At 27.5% G+C, this 17,640-nt stretch overlaps 1 protein-coding gene and 2 pseudogenes across 1 annotated transcript; all 3 read left to right on the forward strand.

Annotated features, from left to right (window-relative positions):
* Nucleotides 1-1,244: 1,244 nt before the first annotated feature.
* On the forward strand, nt 1,245-4,999 carry LOC136091994 (ATP synthase subunit a-like; annotated as a pseudogene).
* A 1,844-nt stretch (nt 5,000-6,843) lies between these two features.
* LOC136091995 (NADH-ubiquinone oxidoreductase chain 5-like) lies at nt 6,844-9,460 on the forward strand (annotated as a pseudogene).
* Nucleotides 9,461-12,691: 3,231 nt separating this feature from the next.
* Nucleotides 12,692-13,446, forward strand: LOC136091996 (unconventional myosin-VI-like). Its single transcript, XM_065819715.1, has 2 exons — nt 12,692-12,995; nt 13,181-13,446. Exons 1-2 carry the CDS (start codon nt 12,692-12,694, stop codon nt 13,444-13,446), a joined length of 570 nt encoding a protein of 189 aa, XP_065675787.1.
* Nucleotides 13,447-17,640: the final 4,194 nt, after the last annotated feature.

Here is a 17,640-nt window from a genome sequence, read left to right on the forward strand (position 1 = left end):
AAATGAACAATGGTTGTTCACTTTTACAACGAAACATAAAACATAAAATATTATAGACATTGAGTTCGTAAACGTTAAGTGCTTTAACGTTTTTAAACAAAATATTAGAATGAGAAAAACGATTTTCAAAACATATTAAACGTATTGCGTGTTTCTGACGATGGTAGAGATTTTGTAACTTACTTTTAGAGGTACTTCCCCAAACAATATTGGCATAATTTATATAGCTATGTATAAATGAGTAGTAGAGTTAAATTAAATTTTGTTTATTTAGATAGCATCTGACCTTATATAGAATTCCAATACTTTTGGCCAATTTAGTAGAAATAAAGTCGATATGATACTTCCATGTAATATTTTCATCAATGTAAATGCCTAAAAATCTTGTGACCGACTCCTTTTTTGTTTCAATTTTATCAATAAAAAGTTTAGGTAAATTTTTTGGTAAAAAACGCTTTTTTGCGAGGGAGTGGAAAAGGATCCATTTTGTTTTGTCAATGTTTAAAGTTAACTTGTTGCACTTAAACCAGTTGGAGATGTGATTGAGTTCTTTATTCATATTAGAAAAAAGCTCATAAATGTCACTGTTTGACAGAAATAAATTAGTATCGTCCGCAAAAATGATACTCATAAGGTTAGAAGCTTTATTTAAATCATTTATATAAACTAAAAACAAAAGTGGGCCCAGAATAGAACCCTGTGGAACACCACACTTTATGTCAATTAATTTTTCGTTTTGAAAATAATCTCCATAGAAAACAAATTGTTTTCTATTTGTCAAATAACTTTTATACCATTTTATTAATTTGCCATTAATTCCATAAAATTTGAGTTTCTTAAGTAGAATTTTGTGATCGACCGTGTCGAATGCTTTTGATAGGTCAATGAAAATACCTAGTGTATATTGTGATCTACCAAATGAATTGGAAATTTCACGAATAAACTCATATTGTAATGTAATGGCTTGTTCAGTTGAACAATTTTTTTTAAAACCGAATTGATTTTTATATAGAAGTTTATTTAGATTAAGGTAATTGTATGTTCTATTGTTTATAATTCTTTCTAAAATTTTCGAGAAGGTTGAAAGAACTGAGATAGGGCGATAATTACTAATATTTCATTTTTTTCCGTCTTTGTAAATTGGAGTAACTTTAGCTATTTTTAATTGGTCGGGGAATACACCTTGCTGTATAGATGCCCTGAACACTTTATAAAGAATACATTTTAAATTTTCAAAGCAATCTATGACTATGTTGCCATTTATTTCGTCCACACCTGTAGCTTTGTTTCTTTTAAGAGATTTGTAAGCTCTCTCAAACTCATCAAAAGATAATGCAGAATATAAATTATCTATAAAAAGCGAATTATTTATAGGCTCTAGGAAATCACTAAAAGTTTTTTCCGTAATAGGAATCTTATTTGCCAATTTAGTTCCTATATCAATAAAATATTTATTAAACTCGTTTGCAATTTCGTTTGGTTTATATATATTTGTTTTATTTATTTTAATTACTTTAGGAAGGTAGTTTGAATTTGTTTTTTGTTTTCCTGTTATTTCCTTCAACGTTCTCCAAGTATTTTTTGAGTCGTTTTTAAATTTACTAATTAAATTTGAATAATAATTTTTTTAAAGTTTTTTACGAATTTTTTCAAATAAATGTTGGTAATTTTTATATTTTTGTTGGTTTTCATCTGATTTTGTTTTTAAATATTTTATAAATAGTTTCTGTTTGATTTTAGAGGATTTTCTAAGTCCTTTGATAATCCATGGACTATTCAAGGTTTTTTTTTTGTTATTTGTTCACAAAGTGGAAAGTTTGCATTGTATATTGAGAAGAATGTATCAAAGAACTTATTATATATTGTATTTGCGTCATCATTAAAGTTAATATGTTTCCAAAGGATTTTATTTTGTTTTCGTTGAAGACACGTTTTTTTATTATATTATTATTATCATTATTAGAGTATACAGTATGAATTGTAAGAAAAATGGGGAAATGATCGGATATGTCGGTTTTTATAATTCCTTTTTGTAATTTCTTATTATAAATATCTGTTGTAAAATTTTATCAATCAACGTCGTTGAAGTTTTGGTTATTCTAGTAGGGCGATTAATTAAAGAAAGAGCTCCTGCCATAAATATTTCATCATAAAAACTTTTTACTTTTTTATCTTTATTATAAATTAGACAGTTCATGTTGAAATCTCTAATTATAAAAGTAATTTTGTTTTCTTTGCTACCTTTTTTGAATGATATTACGCTGTAAAAAGAAACTAAGATTTTCAGACGCACCATCTGGCGGTCTATAACAGCAGCTTAATAGAATACTTTTTTTTTTATTGTTTAAAATTTCAATAGTTACGATTTCTTTATTGCCGTCAGAAACGCACGTATCATTCCTAATGTGATATATAATGTGTTACTTAACGTAAATCAGAACTACTCCCGTTTATTTGTTTGTCTTTCTAACAAAATTGCTTCAAAACCTGGAAGATGGGAAATAGAATTATTTTTAAACTCATTCGAAGAAATCCATGTTTCTGTTAAGCAAATTATATTAAAAATATTTTCAGTTTTATCTAAAAAATCACAAAACTTTTCAAAATTTTTATTTAGACTTCTAATATTAATGTGAAGGATTCTGATTTTTTGATTTTCAGTGCCGTTTTTATTAAGAAATTCTTTTAACTTATTGGGATAAAGATAAGAACAACGTGTGTTCACATCATTAAAAAAGTTGACATCTGGATCTGAATTAAGATCTGATTTTAAGTATTTATCATGAAAATTAAAAGTAAAGAATTCGTAGTCATCCATTTTTGTTTTTAAATTTGATTATAGAATACTAAAAGAATGCCTTTATAATTATAGGTCACGCGTAATTAATTTATTGTAAGTTACTTTAGCAAACTTACCTTTCGCTCGCAATTCCTTCGTTTCTTTGAAAAGCTTTCTTCGTAAATTTATTGTAAAATCGCTAAAATCTTCGTTAACGTACAACCGCTCGTTCCAAAGCTTCGTCGTCGTATATTTGTTTAACATTAGGGCTTTCTCTTTGTAGTTTTGAAACCGAACAACTATTGATCTGTTTTTTCCTGTTTCTTTTGTCGAGGATTTCTTTGATTTTTTGTTCACTTTCTTCCCAAGTTTCATCAGCTTTATCATCAATCCCAACAAATCTCAAGTTGTTTCTACGGCTTCTGTCTTCTAGTTCTGCTATTTTCTCTTCTATGTTATTGTTTCCATTTTCAATATTACTTATATCTGGTGATTTTTTCGACTCTGTTTTTTTTAATTCTGTAAGTTCAATTACACTGATAAACGAATAAAATTTTATTGTGCATATCTTGTTAACTAGGCGGTTTTTTAAAACAAATTAAATATGCTGATTTCAAATATGCAAACCATTTTTCACCATCACGTCAAGTTGTAAAGATATTTGGGTTCAAATCTTTAGTATTTAAGGTAAAGTCCCTAATATTGTCGAAAAAAAAGTTATTCAAAAGTATGTCAACCTGGGTCTCAAAAGAAGGGTATTTTCATAGAGATTTTAAAAATGGTATTTGTTTGTAATAAAAATAAGTACTTTTTGTATTATTGCTGAGAAACATTTTGTTAAAATTTTTTTAAAAGTCTTTAGCATTTTTTCACATAATTTTTTTTGTTAATAAATTTTAAGTAAAAATATGTATCTTTTCTAAAATCTCTATGAAAATACGCTTCTTTTGAGACCCAGGTTGACATACTTTTGAATAACTTTTTTTTCGACAATATTAGGGACTTTACCTTAAATACTAAAGATTTGAACCCAAATATCTTGACAACTTGACGTGATGGTGAAAAATGGTTTGCATATTTGAAATCAGCATATTTAATTTGTTTTAAAAAACCGCCTAGTTAACAAGATATGCACAATAAAATTTTATTTGTTTATCAGTGTTATTATTTTATCATAGCTTTTGCCTATAAATTCAACAGCTTTCTGTACCACAAATAATTCTTTTTTTAACGTAAAGTTTTCATCTTTTAAGTTATTAAATTTAATTTCCATTTTTTCTATTCAATCATTAAAAATTTTCATTATAGTATTCTCATGATTTTCAAGGATTTCTTTAAGTTGTGCTGGTGTGAAGTTTTTGCTATTATTATAAGTTTTTTAAAACGTTCTTAAAAACACGTCCTTTCGAGGTGAAATTTGCGGTGGAAAAAAAAAATAAAAAAAAAATAGTAATGAAATTTTTTTTAATATACTATGAAAATTTTAAAAGAGCAATAATATAAGCATTAGTAAAATTAAATTTATCCTACTTTTTTCTTAATTTATTAAATTGAGAAGAGACCCTGTAGAGCTTTACTATAAACTTTTTTTTTTTTAAATAATAAAAAATTATTAAAATTAGAAAGTTTGGTAGTTTAGTTGGGGCGACTGTTTTTTAAAAATAACAAAAATAAGCAATATAATAAATTTATTGTATAATTAAACAATTTAACAATTACTATAGTAGGCTATAATGACCCGTTATTATAATAAACAACAGATACCGATTAATTAATGAAAGCCTTAGGGATTAATTAGGGTTTTTTATTTTTACTCTGCCACCTTCTACTCATATTTCATTAACTTTTGGATTATCATTTTTTATATGATTATCAATAATAATATTTGGATTTTTTAATTTTAAAGGTTCTTATTTAAGTATGTTTATGCCAACAGGAGCTCCTTTAGGTCTTTCTCCTTTATTAGTATTTATAGAATTAGCTACTCATATTTCTAGACCTATAGCTTTAGGAATGCGTTTAGCAGCTAATCTGACAGCTGGTCATATTTTATTAGCTAGTTTTTCTGATTCTATATTTAAAATGATATGTTTTTCTTCTTCTTTTTTTAACTTATTTCCATTAATGTTTATAATATTTATGATTATATTAGGAATAGGTGTTTTAATTATTCAATCTTATGTTTTTACTCTTTTATGTTTAATTTATTTAAAAGATTAATCTTACATTAATGGAAAAGTATTATCATCCTTTTCATCTAGTAAATTCTAATCCTTGGCCATTATGTATATTGAATACTGTTATTCTTTTATCATAAGGAATAAGTGTTACTTGATGTTATCATAGCTTAATTCAAAAAAACAGAAATCAAACTTTAATTAGCTTAATAATTACTATTACTTTAGGTCTGTTATTTTCGTTTTTACAAGCTTTAGAATACTTAGAATCTAATTTTTATATATCCGACTCAGTTTATGGTTCTATTTTTTTTGTAGCTACAGTATTCCATGGAATCCATGTTATTATTGGTACAATATTTTTATCAGTGTGTTTACTTAAAATATATTATTCTCTTTTTACTAACTCTCGTCATTTTACTTTTGAAGCTGCATCATGACATTTTGTTGATGCTGTATGATTGTTTTTATATATATGTATATACTGATGAGGTTCCTAACTCTTTCAGATTGGTATAATTAAAGTTCGATTCTTTAACTGTAATAATATTTATGATCTTTGAGTATAATAATTTATTAATATTTTTATTTGTAGTTTTTGTTATGTTAAATTTATATTTAAATAAATATAGTTTTTTTTATTTAATACCATCAATAGTTTTACTTATTATAATCACACAATTTATTAAAACAAATTCTTTTTTATGAGTTAGTATAATAATATTTTTCATTATTTTAAATTATTTACATTTAAAATTAGAAAATTTAATTTTATACAGTTTTATCTTATTATCAGTAATAATGATATTATTATCTAATAACCTAATAATATTATACTTATCTGTAGAAATTCAAACTTTTTCCTTATTAATCCTCATTGGTTCTAATAGAAATAATATAAAAAGTTTAGAAGCAAGTTTAAAATATTTTATCTTAAGCAGTATTTCATCTGGATTTTTTCTTCTGGGTCTTGCTTATTTATTTAAAATTTCAATTTTATTAGATTTAAATTTATTTAACTTTATGTTTAATAATTCATCTTCTCTTCATTCTTATAGTAATTCTATATTAATATTTTCTCTTTTATTTTAATTAGGCTTATCTCCTTTTCATTATTGAACTGCTGATATTTATTTTCATTATTGAACTGCTGATATCTGAAAGGAATCAGATCTTGTATTAACATTATTATTATCTTCTTTATGTAAACTATCTATATTCATTAGTTTATTAAAGTTTAATAATAATTTTCAAATGCTTATGCTTTTAGGAACACTATCAATAATTATAGGAACTGTTGCTGGATTTAATCAAACTAAAATAAAAAGATTAATAGCCTATAGTAGTATTTCTAATTTTGTATTTATTATTATTTCTTTAAGCTTAAATAATATAATAGGCATTGAAATTTGTTTTTTATATCTTTTTATTTATTTATTTACAACTTATTTATAATTATGATATTAATATTATACAAGAAAAATATAGACTTTATTATAGAACTAAGCAGGTACTTAATGAATAATAAGATTTTAACAATTGTTTTAGTTGTTATAACTTTCTCCATAGCAGGAATTCCCCCTTTTTTAGGATTCTTAAATAAATTCATTCTTATTTCTACTTTAATAAATTATAATTATATTATAGCAGGATGTTTATGTTTATTAATCACCTGTATTGGAGTAGGTTATTATCTAAGAATAGTAAAAATACTTTTATTCGAAAATAGTAATTTTTTCTTCCCTTGAAATAATATTTTTTCTCTAAATAAAAATAATTTATATTCAAAATTTATTTATTTAGGTTTTATCTTATATTATACATTATTTTATTTATTAAATCCTAATTTAATTATTTCTTTTTACACTTATAAACTAAATTTATAACATGATTTTAATTATAATTTTTTTACCTTTATTCAATAGTATATTATGTGGATTATTTGGTAGATTTTTTGGTTATAAAGGCGCTAAATTAATCTCTTAGATTATTATTATCATTATAACACTTATAAACTCTTGAATTGTTTTCTATGAGATTAATTTTAACAATAATTTTTTATACTACAATTTATCAAATTGATTTAATTTAGGATTATTCAATCTAAAATTTGATTTGATAACCATTAATATGCTAGTTTTAATTATTACTGTTTCATTTTTTGTTCATTTATTCTCTTATTCTTATATGGAAAATGATCCTCATTTGTCAAGATTCATAACGGGTGATGCGGAAGTTATCGGACAAAATAAAAACGTCAATAACTTATTTATAAATAAAAAAACAAACTACCATTATATTTTTTTAAAATAAAGCATTTATCTTTTAAAAAAATTTTTTTTTTTTTTTTTATATGAAAAAACACCACCATCTGCAATTGATCTCAGTTTTGCTCTGACGCCTTTCATATGCGACTGTAAAAAGTTTAAACCAATTTCTTGTAGTTTTAGTTTAATGCGATCAATCAAACTTGCTTTGTTGAAGCTTGCCAATATCCCTCGTAAACTTCAGTGCCAAATGTCCCCAAAAATTTTCAATTGGTCGTGCTTGAGGCACATTTGGGGATTAGATTCTTTATCAACGTAATAGACATATTGGTCCATCCAATTTAGAGAATCTTTAGAAATGGAAGAAGTTGTTTTTCTAAACATTTATTTATGTAGATTGATGAATTGATTGCTACAGCCTTGGAAGTGCGAAACAATGGCTCGGACATACCACGGTCAGATATGGCTATCCACATTAATCAAACGAACACTTTCTGGGCATGTCTTTTTGTTGTTTGTGTAGTATCCAGAATTTCCAGGCATGTTGTCCCCTGCAAAACAAAAGTATTTTTCGTCATCGATGACTAGAAGCGATTTTGTGTTATAGAGTTGGTTAACTAATTTCCTGCTTCTTTTCTTTGCCTTTATTTATTGTTCTATAGTGCATTTTGGAGTCTTTTCACGTTTTCTATATTTAATATTCATTTTTTTTAAGTGACGACCAATTGTCGATTGATTTACACCGAATTTAATACCTATTTTTCTCTGACTGTCCCCTTTTCGATTTTTGACAAGTCTCGTTAATTCGGCTTTCTTTTCTCTAGCCCAGGATGTCGGGCGACCAAGGTGCTTTCTATTAGAAAACGATTGAACAGTTTCAAGTCTTTTTAGGTTATCATATATTGTACTTCGAGCAAATCCTTCCTTTTGAAAATGATTAACGATTTTTTTTTTTTTTTTAATATTAGGTTTATTTACAAAAAACATTTTTAGTCGCTTTCGAAAAGATTCTCGTTCAGCTGCATTTAACCTCATTTTAAATAATTGTGTTTCAAATAATAAAGTTTATATTTTATAGAACGTTTATGCCTACGCATAAAACCACAAAAACTAATTATTATGCTCAAATAATGAAATTAGGATTTGTCCGATAACTCCCGCATCACCCGTTATTTACTTTTTTTATAATAGTATTGATATCGAGTTCAAACTTAATTCAACTTTTTATAGGATGAGAGGGGGTTGGATTATGTTCATATTTATTAATTAATTTTTGATATACTAAAATACAAGCTAATAAATCAGCAATAAAAACAATGATTATAAATAAATTAGGAGATATTGGATTATTAATTGGAATAATATATTTATGAACTTTTACCGGATCATTTGAGTTTAATGATATATTTATAACTTCTATTACTAATGATATTTCTATTCTTTATGTTCCATTATTTTTCATTTTAATAGCCGTAATAGAAAAATCTGCTCAATTAGGTTTTCATATGTGATTACCTGATGCAAAGGAAGGACCTACCCCAGTTTCGGCTTTAATTCATGCAAGTAGAATGGTTACGGCTGGGGTATTTTTAATTATTAGAATGTCACCCGTATTTGAGCTTTCATCTACTATAATAATCTTAATAATTATTGTAGGAAGTTTAACATCTTTTTTCTCAGCAACTATAGGAATGGTTCAAAATTACTTAAAAAAAGTAATAGCGTATTCTACTTGTAGTCAATTAGGTTATATGATAATGATTTGTGGATTTTCGTTTTATGATCTAAGCTTATTTCATTTAATAAATCATGGATTTTTTAAAGCATTATTATTCCTTAGTGCAGGATCTATTATCCATGCTATAAATGATGAACAAGACATAAGAAAATATGGTGCTTTAAAAGATTTTCTACCTTTAATATTTATTTTCATAATCATAGGATCCGTAGCACTACTAGGATTACCGTTTTTATCTGGATTTTATTCTAAAGATTTATTTGTTGAAGTAGCACTGTTTTCAAATTTTTTATCTTTCTCTGTTTGAATTAGTGTTAGTGCTGTATTTATCACAGCCTTTTATTCTTTAAGACTAATTTATTAAAGCTTTATTAACAACCCGCAACAAAGTAAAAACAATTTTATTAATATTCACGACAGTGATTATAAAACTATTATTTCATTAAGCTTATTAACATTATTCTCTAAATTTACCAGGTCTGTTAATAATAAAATTTAATTAATTCAAACGACCTGGGATAACATCTACTTTTACGCGTAAAGAAGGGACAGTTCAACAATGAATAACATCGGCACTTGAAACAATTAATTTAATTTTTGTATTAACTGATAAAACAAGATCATTATCAGTTTCAAGTAATCTAAAATCAACTTGATTTAAATCTGTGGTAGGAATTATGTAAGAATCAAATTCTATATTTGGTGAAAAATTAGAGTACTCATATGATCAATATCATTGATGATTGGTATCAAATATATCATTTGATTTCAAAACGGAACCCGTCGAAAAAATATACCTTGTTGGACAAAGAACAGTGTTTAATAAATGCGAATTTAATTTAGTCGAATTACTAAGTGTCGTTACAAAGAGGCAACACAATTATTATTTACACTCAGCCAACCTCGTTGCAAGAGAAAACGACGTCTGAAGAAGCTTTTTCATACTTCTTGGATAACAAACTATTAAAAATTGTTTATGAAAATACTCATGAAGAAGCACAAGATTTTAGAGTTGCAGGTTTCCATCTTATAAAGCAATTTCCGAAATAAGAAACGACTGCTTACTTTTAAAAACATCCATTGAAGTTACTGAAACAAAGGCTAAAGTTAAACTGCAGGGCCTTATGGATCACACATCCAAGAGGCTTGTAAAAATACTTAAAAAGGAATTGTAAAACATTTGGATGATAAAAAAAAGACTATGATGAATTAATACTAATTAGTAGTTGGGGTATGGACGGAGCATTAAGTGGCTCAAAATATCATCAACGTTTTAATAAATCCAATCAAAATATCCTTCAAGACTCGGATCTATTAGTCACAGGAACTTCACCTCTTTGACTATGTGCACATTCAGATTCAAACAACTTTTATGGAACAGCATAATCAGAGCAGAGTAACAATCTCAGAGTATTAGATTCTGTAGACCAATCATGCTGGTCTACAGAATCTAATACTCTGAGATTAATAACATGATAAAACTTCACCAAGACTAGCGATTAATAAGCTGAAAACAAATAAAAGTACGGGTCTGGATGAATTTAACCATGATGTTGTAAAAGCGGTCTCAGATATTATAGAGAAACCTTTTTTTAAATTATAAAATCTTTCCCTAAAAACGGCATTTTTCCTGACCAACTAAAATTAGCAAAAATAACTCCAATATACAAAAGCGGTGATGACTCGATAAAATCTAACTACAGATATTAACTATTCTAATATTGCCTGGGCAAACAATCATTCATCTTTCCTAAAAATTATTTATACAAAACAAAAGCAAGTAAGTTTTGACAAAACAAAAGCGATTAGTTTTGGGCGCAGATAGATACAAAAGTGCTGAGCCGTTTCTCAAAGAAATAAATGCTCTACACGTATACGAATTAAATATACAGTACCTGCTCATATTATTAGACTCAAACTCAATTTTTAGCTTTTTGTCTTTTTTGTGTCTAAAATGCAATACAAGCAATCGCAACTTAATTTTTTTGTTATATAATCTATATATTATTACATACAAAGCATATTAAGAAACTTAATACTTGGTGGTGAGTCCTTTTGACTCTATAAGAGCTTTGACACGCCTGGGCATACTGTTTATGCACTTTGAGGTCAATGCTTTAACTTCTGGATCTTTTTTTCTCCATTAGGAAACCACTCTCGTATCTGTGGAATCAGGGTGGTCTGTAGGACATTCTTGTACTGATCTTGCTTCATTGTCCCTTGTACTATGTAAAGTTGACCGGTACCCCTGCTTGATATGCATGAGCAAATTATAGATGCTGAGTGCTTTACCGTATTTACGATACATTCTAACTTGTGTTATTCTCGAGGTCTGCGGCGGACAAATGTGGTTTTGTCTTCTAAAGTTTGAAAGGTAGATTCATCGCTGAATAAAACCTGAATATAACAATAATTATTTATGTTTAATAATATTTAAAGTATTAGTATAATCAATTGGGGTAAGATATTAATGGAAAAGCGTCTTTTGAAAACTTGTAATAATAAAATATTATTTGTTTAAGTTTCATTTTTTTTTCTTGTTTGATATTTTAAACTGAATAATTGGTTATTTTTTTAATGACATAATTAGTATTAAAAAATATTTTTCATTAAAAAGTTACTGACTTTATAATTAAATTAAGAAAAAATTACATATAAATGAAAACACAAACATTGTACATACTCTGTGCAGATGTTTTTTAACGCTTTTAATTATTTAATAAATAAATTAATAAATAAATAAATACATACATAAATAATGCATAAATTGATAATTAAAATAAAAATTGCATTTATATTGTATTAAAAGTATTTATATAGTAATTTATATTTATTTATACAGTAATAAAAATGCATTAATACAGTAATTTATATGTAATTAATACAGTAATTTAAATCATTAAGTCATATTCTTTTTATTGACGATATATGGATAGAATTCATTTAAATTCCTGTATAATACATTATACATTTTTATTAAATATTATTATTTCAAAATAAATAAGTTTGTTTAAAATTTGGTTGCCGTTTACGGACTTTCGAGATAAGAATTATTACAAAGGAATATTTTGCAAACGATTTGGAAATGGATAGAACTCATTACAATGACGGTATAAATACAACTATATATTTTATTATAATAAAAAGTTAAAAACTTAACTAAATAATGAGTAAATAAATTTTAAATAAGTATAACATAGATTTTTTAAATTCAGGTTTATCAGATCCACCGGTTGCCGAGTATGAACTTTCGAGGAAAGAGATCACTATAACAAAAGAATATTTTGCAAACGATTTGCAAGTGATCAAAGAACATTTGGAAAATTCATTGACAGAAAAGATTGGATATGCATTTCAATTCCCGACGACATGAGACCTACTATTTCTGTTTTAATGACAAAGTTTAAAAGCAAATATAAGGAAGCAGCTCAATGACAAGATTACTTTTTTAAAAAGAACGAAAACTGGTTAAAAACTTCAGTAAATTTTCAGATTGATGCAAAACGTGTAACTGTAAATAAATCAACAGGTCGGCCCACCGGAAATTTCGAAACTTTATCTGATAGGTTCAGCTGAGGTACAGCTGCAAGCTTTATTAAACCACACCGTTCAATGTGTTTCACTGATGAACTAAGACAATATTATATATAAGAGTGATTTAGAAATATTGAATATGATTTTGATTTGTAAGTGGGGCTTTGATGGAACATCTGGACAAAGCATTTATAAAATGACTTTTGAAGATCCGAATATATCAGATACAAATTTATTTTTTACTTCGCTTGTTCCATTGAAACTTATAGGTGTAAATCAAGAAAAGAAAGAAGAAAATCTCTTATGGAGTAATCCAAAGCCAACTTCAACCCTCTTTTGCAGACCTCTGAAACTGCAATTTACAATGGAAACCAAGAAAACTATTTTAAATGAGAAAACGCATTTTGACAAACAGATCGAAAAACTCCAACTATTAAAAACCACCATTCATATGAAAAATGTTTTCATTCAATACAGTTTAAGTATGACCATGTTAGATGGTAAAGTATGCAATGCTATCACCAACACAAAATCTGCGCAACGGTGTGATCTCTGCCAGCAACTTTCAAGCAATTTAATAACATTGATAAAGTTTTGAAAAGACCGGTAACCACTGATTATCTACAGTACAAACTGTCAACTCTACACGCCTGGATTCGATGTTTTGAATGCTGTATTCATTTAGGATACAAAAAAAATACGAAAAAATTGCAAGCGCGTAAAGAAGAAGATAAAGAAGCGCGTAAAGAAGAAGATAAAGAAGCGCGTAAAGAAGAAGATAAAGAAGCGCGTAAAGAAGAAGATAAAGAAGCGCGTAAAGAAGAAGATAAAGAAGCGCGTGAAGAAGAAGATGAAGAAGCGCGTAAAGAAGAAGATAAAGAAGCGCGTAAAGAAGAAGATAAAGAAGCGCGTAAAGAAAAAAAAGCAGGAAAAAGCAACAACGAAAGCTAGCATTCAAAAAGCTTTCAAAAATTAGAAATTTTAGTCGACATGCCAAAGCAAGGGTTGGGCAGCACGAACGACAGAAACACCGGTCGACGTTTCTTTGAAAGCACTCAAACGTCATCCTTGATAATTGGTGTTTCCGAAGAAATAATCCACCGTTTTCATATAATTTTGGAAACAATTTCGAGTGGACATGAAATTGACGTTGAAAAGTTTCGAGGTTACGTCTTAGCAACTGCAAGACACTTTATCAAAGAATATCCCTGGTACAACATGCCAATATCAGTACATAGATTGCTGATCCACGGACCAGACATTATTTCTTCGGCCATTTTACCCATTGGTCAACTGCCCAAGGATGCTCAAGAATCAACCAATAAGTTAATAAAGCAATATCGTTTGGGTTTTTCTTAAACGTTTTCAAGAGCTAAGACTATGGAAGACGTGTTCAGAAGATTGTTGGCAACCAAAGACCCCTACATTTTATCTCTACGAAAATCAACACCAAAAAAATTGAGGGCTTTGTTGCCAGAGGCTGTTGCCCTCTTAGTTCCTGTAGCAGAAGATAATCAAGACTCTGACGCAGATGCCGAGGAAACAGACTTTGAATATAATGAAGATTTCAACAAAGAGACAGATAAAGATTAAAAAGAACCAAAATGATTGTAACTGAAGCAGAATGTTTTTTTTCTATATTTAACACCATCTTCCATCATTTGATCCATTTTTTAGCATTTATGGACACATTGGATCCACCATTTTGTTTTTTAATTTTTTAATTTTTTTTTTTGTCAAGTTTTTAATTTATGGTCTGAAAGAACCCTTAAAACCCATTTATGAACAATTTAAACAATTTTTTAACAAATATGCCCACCATATTGGATCCGCCATTTGTTTTCTCTCTTTTTTTAGCCAAATCTTAATTAGTAACTCAAAATCTTAATAAGTAACCTCAAAACATATTTGCCATGAAATTTCAGGCAAATCATTCAACGTTTTCATATTTTGACCGGTTTTTTCGATATCTGACCCACTGTGCGCTTGTGGAATTCGGTTCTTGACGAATCAATTAAAAGAACTATAAAAAAACTTACTAACTTTAAACATTACGTACATTCTCTCATTTTTTAAAAAATAGGAAATAATTTTGTATTTTTTATTTTTAATGTATTTTTACTGATTTGTAATTTTTTATATGTTATTTTTAATAAATTTTTTCAACTTTTTCAATTTTTTTTTTTGTTCTTTTTCTTTAACTTTATTTATTTTTTTATTTATTTTTTAAATTTAAATTCTTTTTTAACCTTTTTCAAACTTATTAATTTCACTCTTTTATATAATATTAGAAGATGTAGAACTTTATTGTATTTTTAATGTATTTCACGAAGGGGCTTGATGATAAGACACTTAACTTCTACTTTGACGTCAGCTTGCAATTATATATATTTGTTTAAATTTATAGATAATATTGTAAAATGTGTAAAATGACAAAATAAATAATAATAATAATAATAATAATAGTGCAATCCTTACATTAGGCTTTTATAATTTATTTATGATATTTCATATAAAATTAAAATAAAAACTTAGAAAATAAAAAAGGTTTTAAAAGATCAATAGTTATTGAGGAAAAAAAGTTATTCATGATTGAGAGAGTTGATGAACCAAGAGGTGGCGGATCAGGAACTAGTAATACTGGAAATTTATGCCGACAAGCTTTTTTTAATCCTCTATTACTCAGCAAACTTTTAAAAATTTATGAAAAAATTACAATCAGATTGCATAACATTCAAATTGCAGTCAATTTCAAAGACCTAGGTGAAAAAAAATGATAAATACTGCAATAATACATATAAGAAATTAAGTAAAAAAGAATAAAAGATTATTCAATGAAAGTTAAAACCTTTCAATGAATTTTAATTTAATAAAAGATAGCAAAAAAATTTTTTTTCGAATACATTGCCCTTATAATTCGGGTAGGGGTAACTTTAGAGGTATTTTTGAATCCGTCTTCAATCAATATTATTGCTAAACATTATTTTTCAACTTAGATTAGATTAGATTAGGTTAGATTAAAATTTATTAGAACAGTGATACATGTTCTAAAGGACACGCAGGTCCATAAAATGTGAAGGACTCTGACAACGTGCCCTACAATCACATAACACATATGCGAGATATTTTACAAAATATAAATATTGGAATTATATATAAGACCACAGTTATAAAACAAAAACTATGAGCCGGAACAGTATTTTTCAAAGTCGATAGAATTAATTTTAATTTTGAAGCTCTAAATATTTTTGGCGTTCACGACGTTAGACGGCAAGTTGTTCCACGTATTAACAACCCTGAGTAAGAAAGTGTAACATCGAGTTTACATTTTAGTTTGTGTAATTTGAAATTATGTTCCCGAGTGTGAATATAGTTGTTATTTAAAAAGAAACTTGATTTATTTAAGCAAATTAACTTGTTCAGAATTTTGTAACATGTAATCAAGTCTTGCTTAAGGCGAAGAATTTCTAGTAGTTTCAAACCAAGAATTCTAAGTCTATTTAAATATGAAAAGTTATTTAGGTTAGCAATTCTCTTGGTATAACGTCTTTGTACTCTTTCCACTGTTTTATTCATTTCAGTGCAGTATGGCGACCAAACCGGAGAGCAATATTCTAAGATCGGTCTTATATAGGTAGTGTAGGCCTTTAACACGATAACACGTGGACCTCGACTTTTAAAACACTTAAGGATTAGATATCTTCTAATGTTGATGCGCAGACGATATTTGAAATATGATTATTGTAATTTAAATGAGAATTCATGGTCACACCAAGATCTTTTGGGTTTGTAGACCAGGTTAAATTATGATCTCCTAATTGATAGTTGTAATTTATATCTTTACAAAATGAAGTAGGCGCTATTCTATGAGTAAAGCACTTATTATTGGCTACTTTTAACTGCTATTTTTTTGACCAGAGATGAACTTTATAAATGGCAACAGCAAGATCGTGACTGTAATCGGCATCCTTAAATGAACTATATAGTTTGATATCGTCAGCATATAACATTAGAGAGCAATTAAGATCTTTTACTATAGAGGGTAGATCATTAATATATAACAAGAATAACGTTGGACCCAAAACGCATCCCTGTGAAACTCCACTAATAATGCTGGTCGGATTGGATAGTGAATTTCCAACCAGAACTCTTTGATATCTGTTGGAAAGAAGTGCTGTTATCCAATGAAGCAGGTTATCTATTATGCCGTACATTGCAAGTTTTTTCAAAAGTTTTGGATGAGGTAGAGAGTCAAATGCTTTTTGAAAATCAATATACACCACGTCAGTAATTAAATTGCTGTCTAAAGCTTTATTTCAGTCATTAGTTGACTCTAGAAGATTTGTGCACGTTGTTCTTTTAGATAAAAAGCCGTGTTGATTAGATGTTATTAGATTAATTATATTAAGATAATCAGCGATACATGAACTAACAATACTTTCCATTACTCGGAAGCTAGTACATGTGAGGGATATAGGTCTATAACTGTTGGCATCTGAAGTAGATCCTTTTTTTAAAATAGGCGAAACCGAAGCTTGAAGCCACTGTTTTGGTAACGAGCTTGACGAAAAACTTGATTCAAATAAATATGAAAGCGGAATACATATTATATGTGCTAATTGTTTTAAAAGTATATTTGGTATACCGTCAGGTCCAAATGATGTGTTAGGTTAAGATTTTTTTAGTTTTTGATGAACTATTTTTGCTGAAAAGTCTACACAATTCATCTTAATATGTTCACTAACAAAAGTATTTATTTTAGGCAAATTTCCGTCATCTACCATAAAAACACATCCAAAGTGTTTGTTAAGCACTTCCACGATTTCAACATTGCTAGTAGTAAAGTTGCTATTGGTTTTTAGAGGATATATTTTTTTGGGGCTGTTTAGACTTTTATTTACGTCACTAAAAAACTTATTTGAGTTATTTTCTTTGACCAGTTTTAGTTCCACATTTTTGTGGTGCCTGGATATGGTTTTTTTACATTTTGATTCATATTGGATAAATGCCTTTTTGTGCAAGATGGTCTTATTGATCGACCTTTTGTGCAAGATGGTCTTATTGATCGACCTTTTGTGCAAGATGGTCTTATTGATCGACCTTTTGTGCAAGATGGTCTTATTGATCGACCTTTTGTGCAAGATG

This window comes from Hydra vulgaris, chromosome 15, assembly GCF_038396675.1.
Source record: "Hydra vulgaris chromosome 15, alternate assembly HydraT2T_AEP".
Taxonomy (NCBI): Eukaryota; Metazoa; Cnidaria; class Hydrozoa; order Anthoathecata; family Hydridae; genus Hydra; species Hydra vulgaris.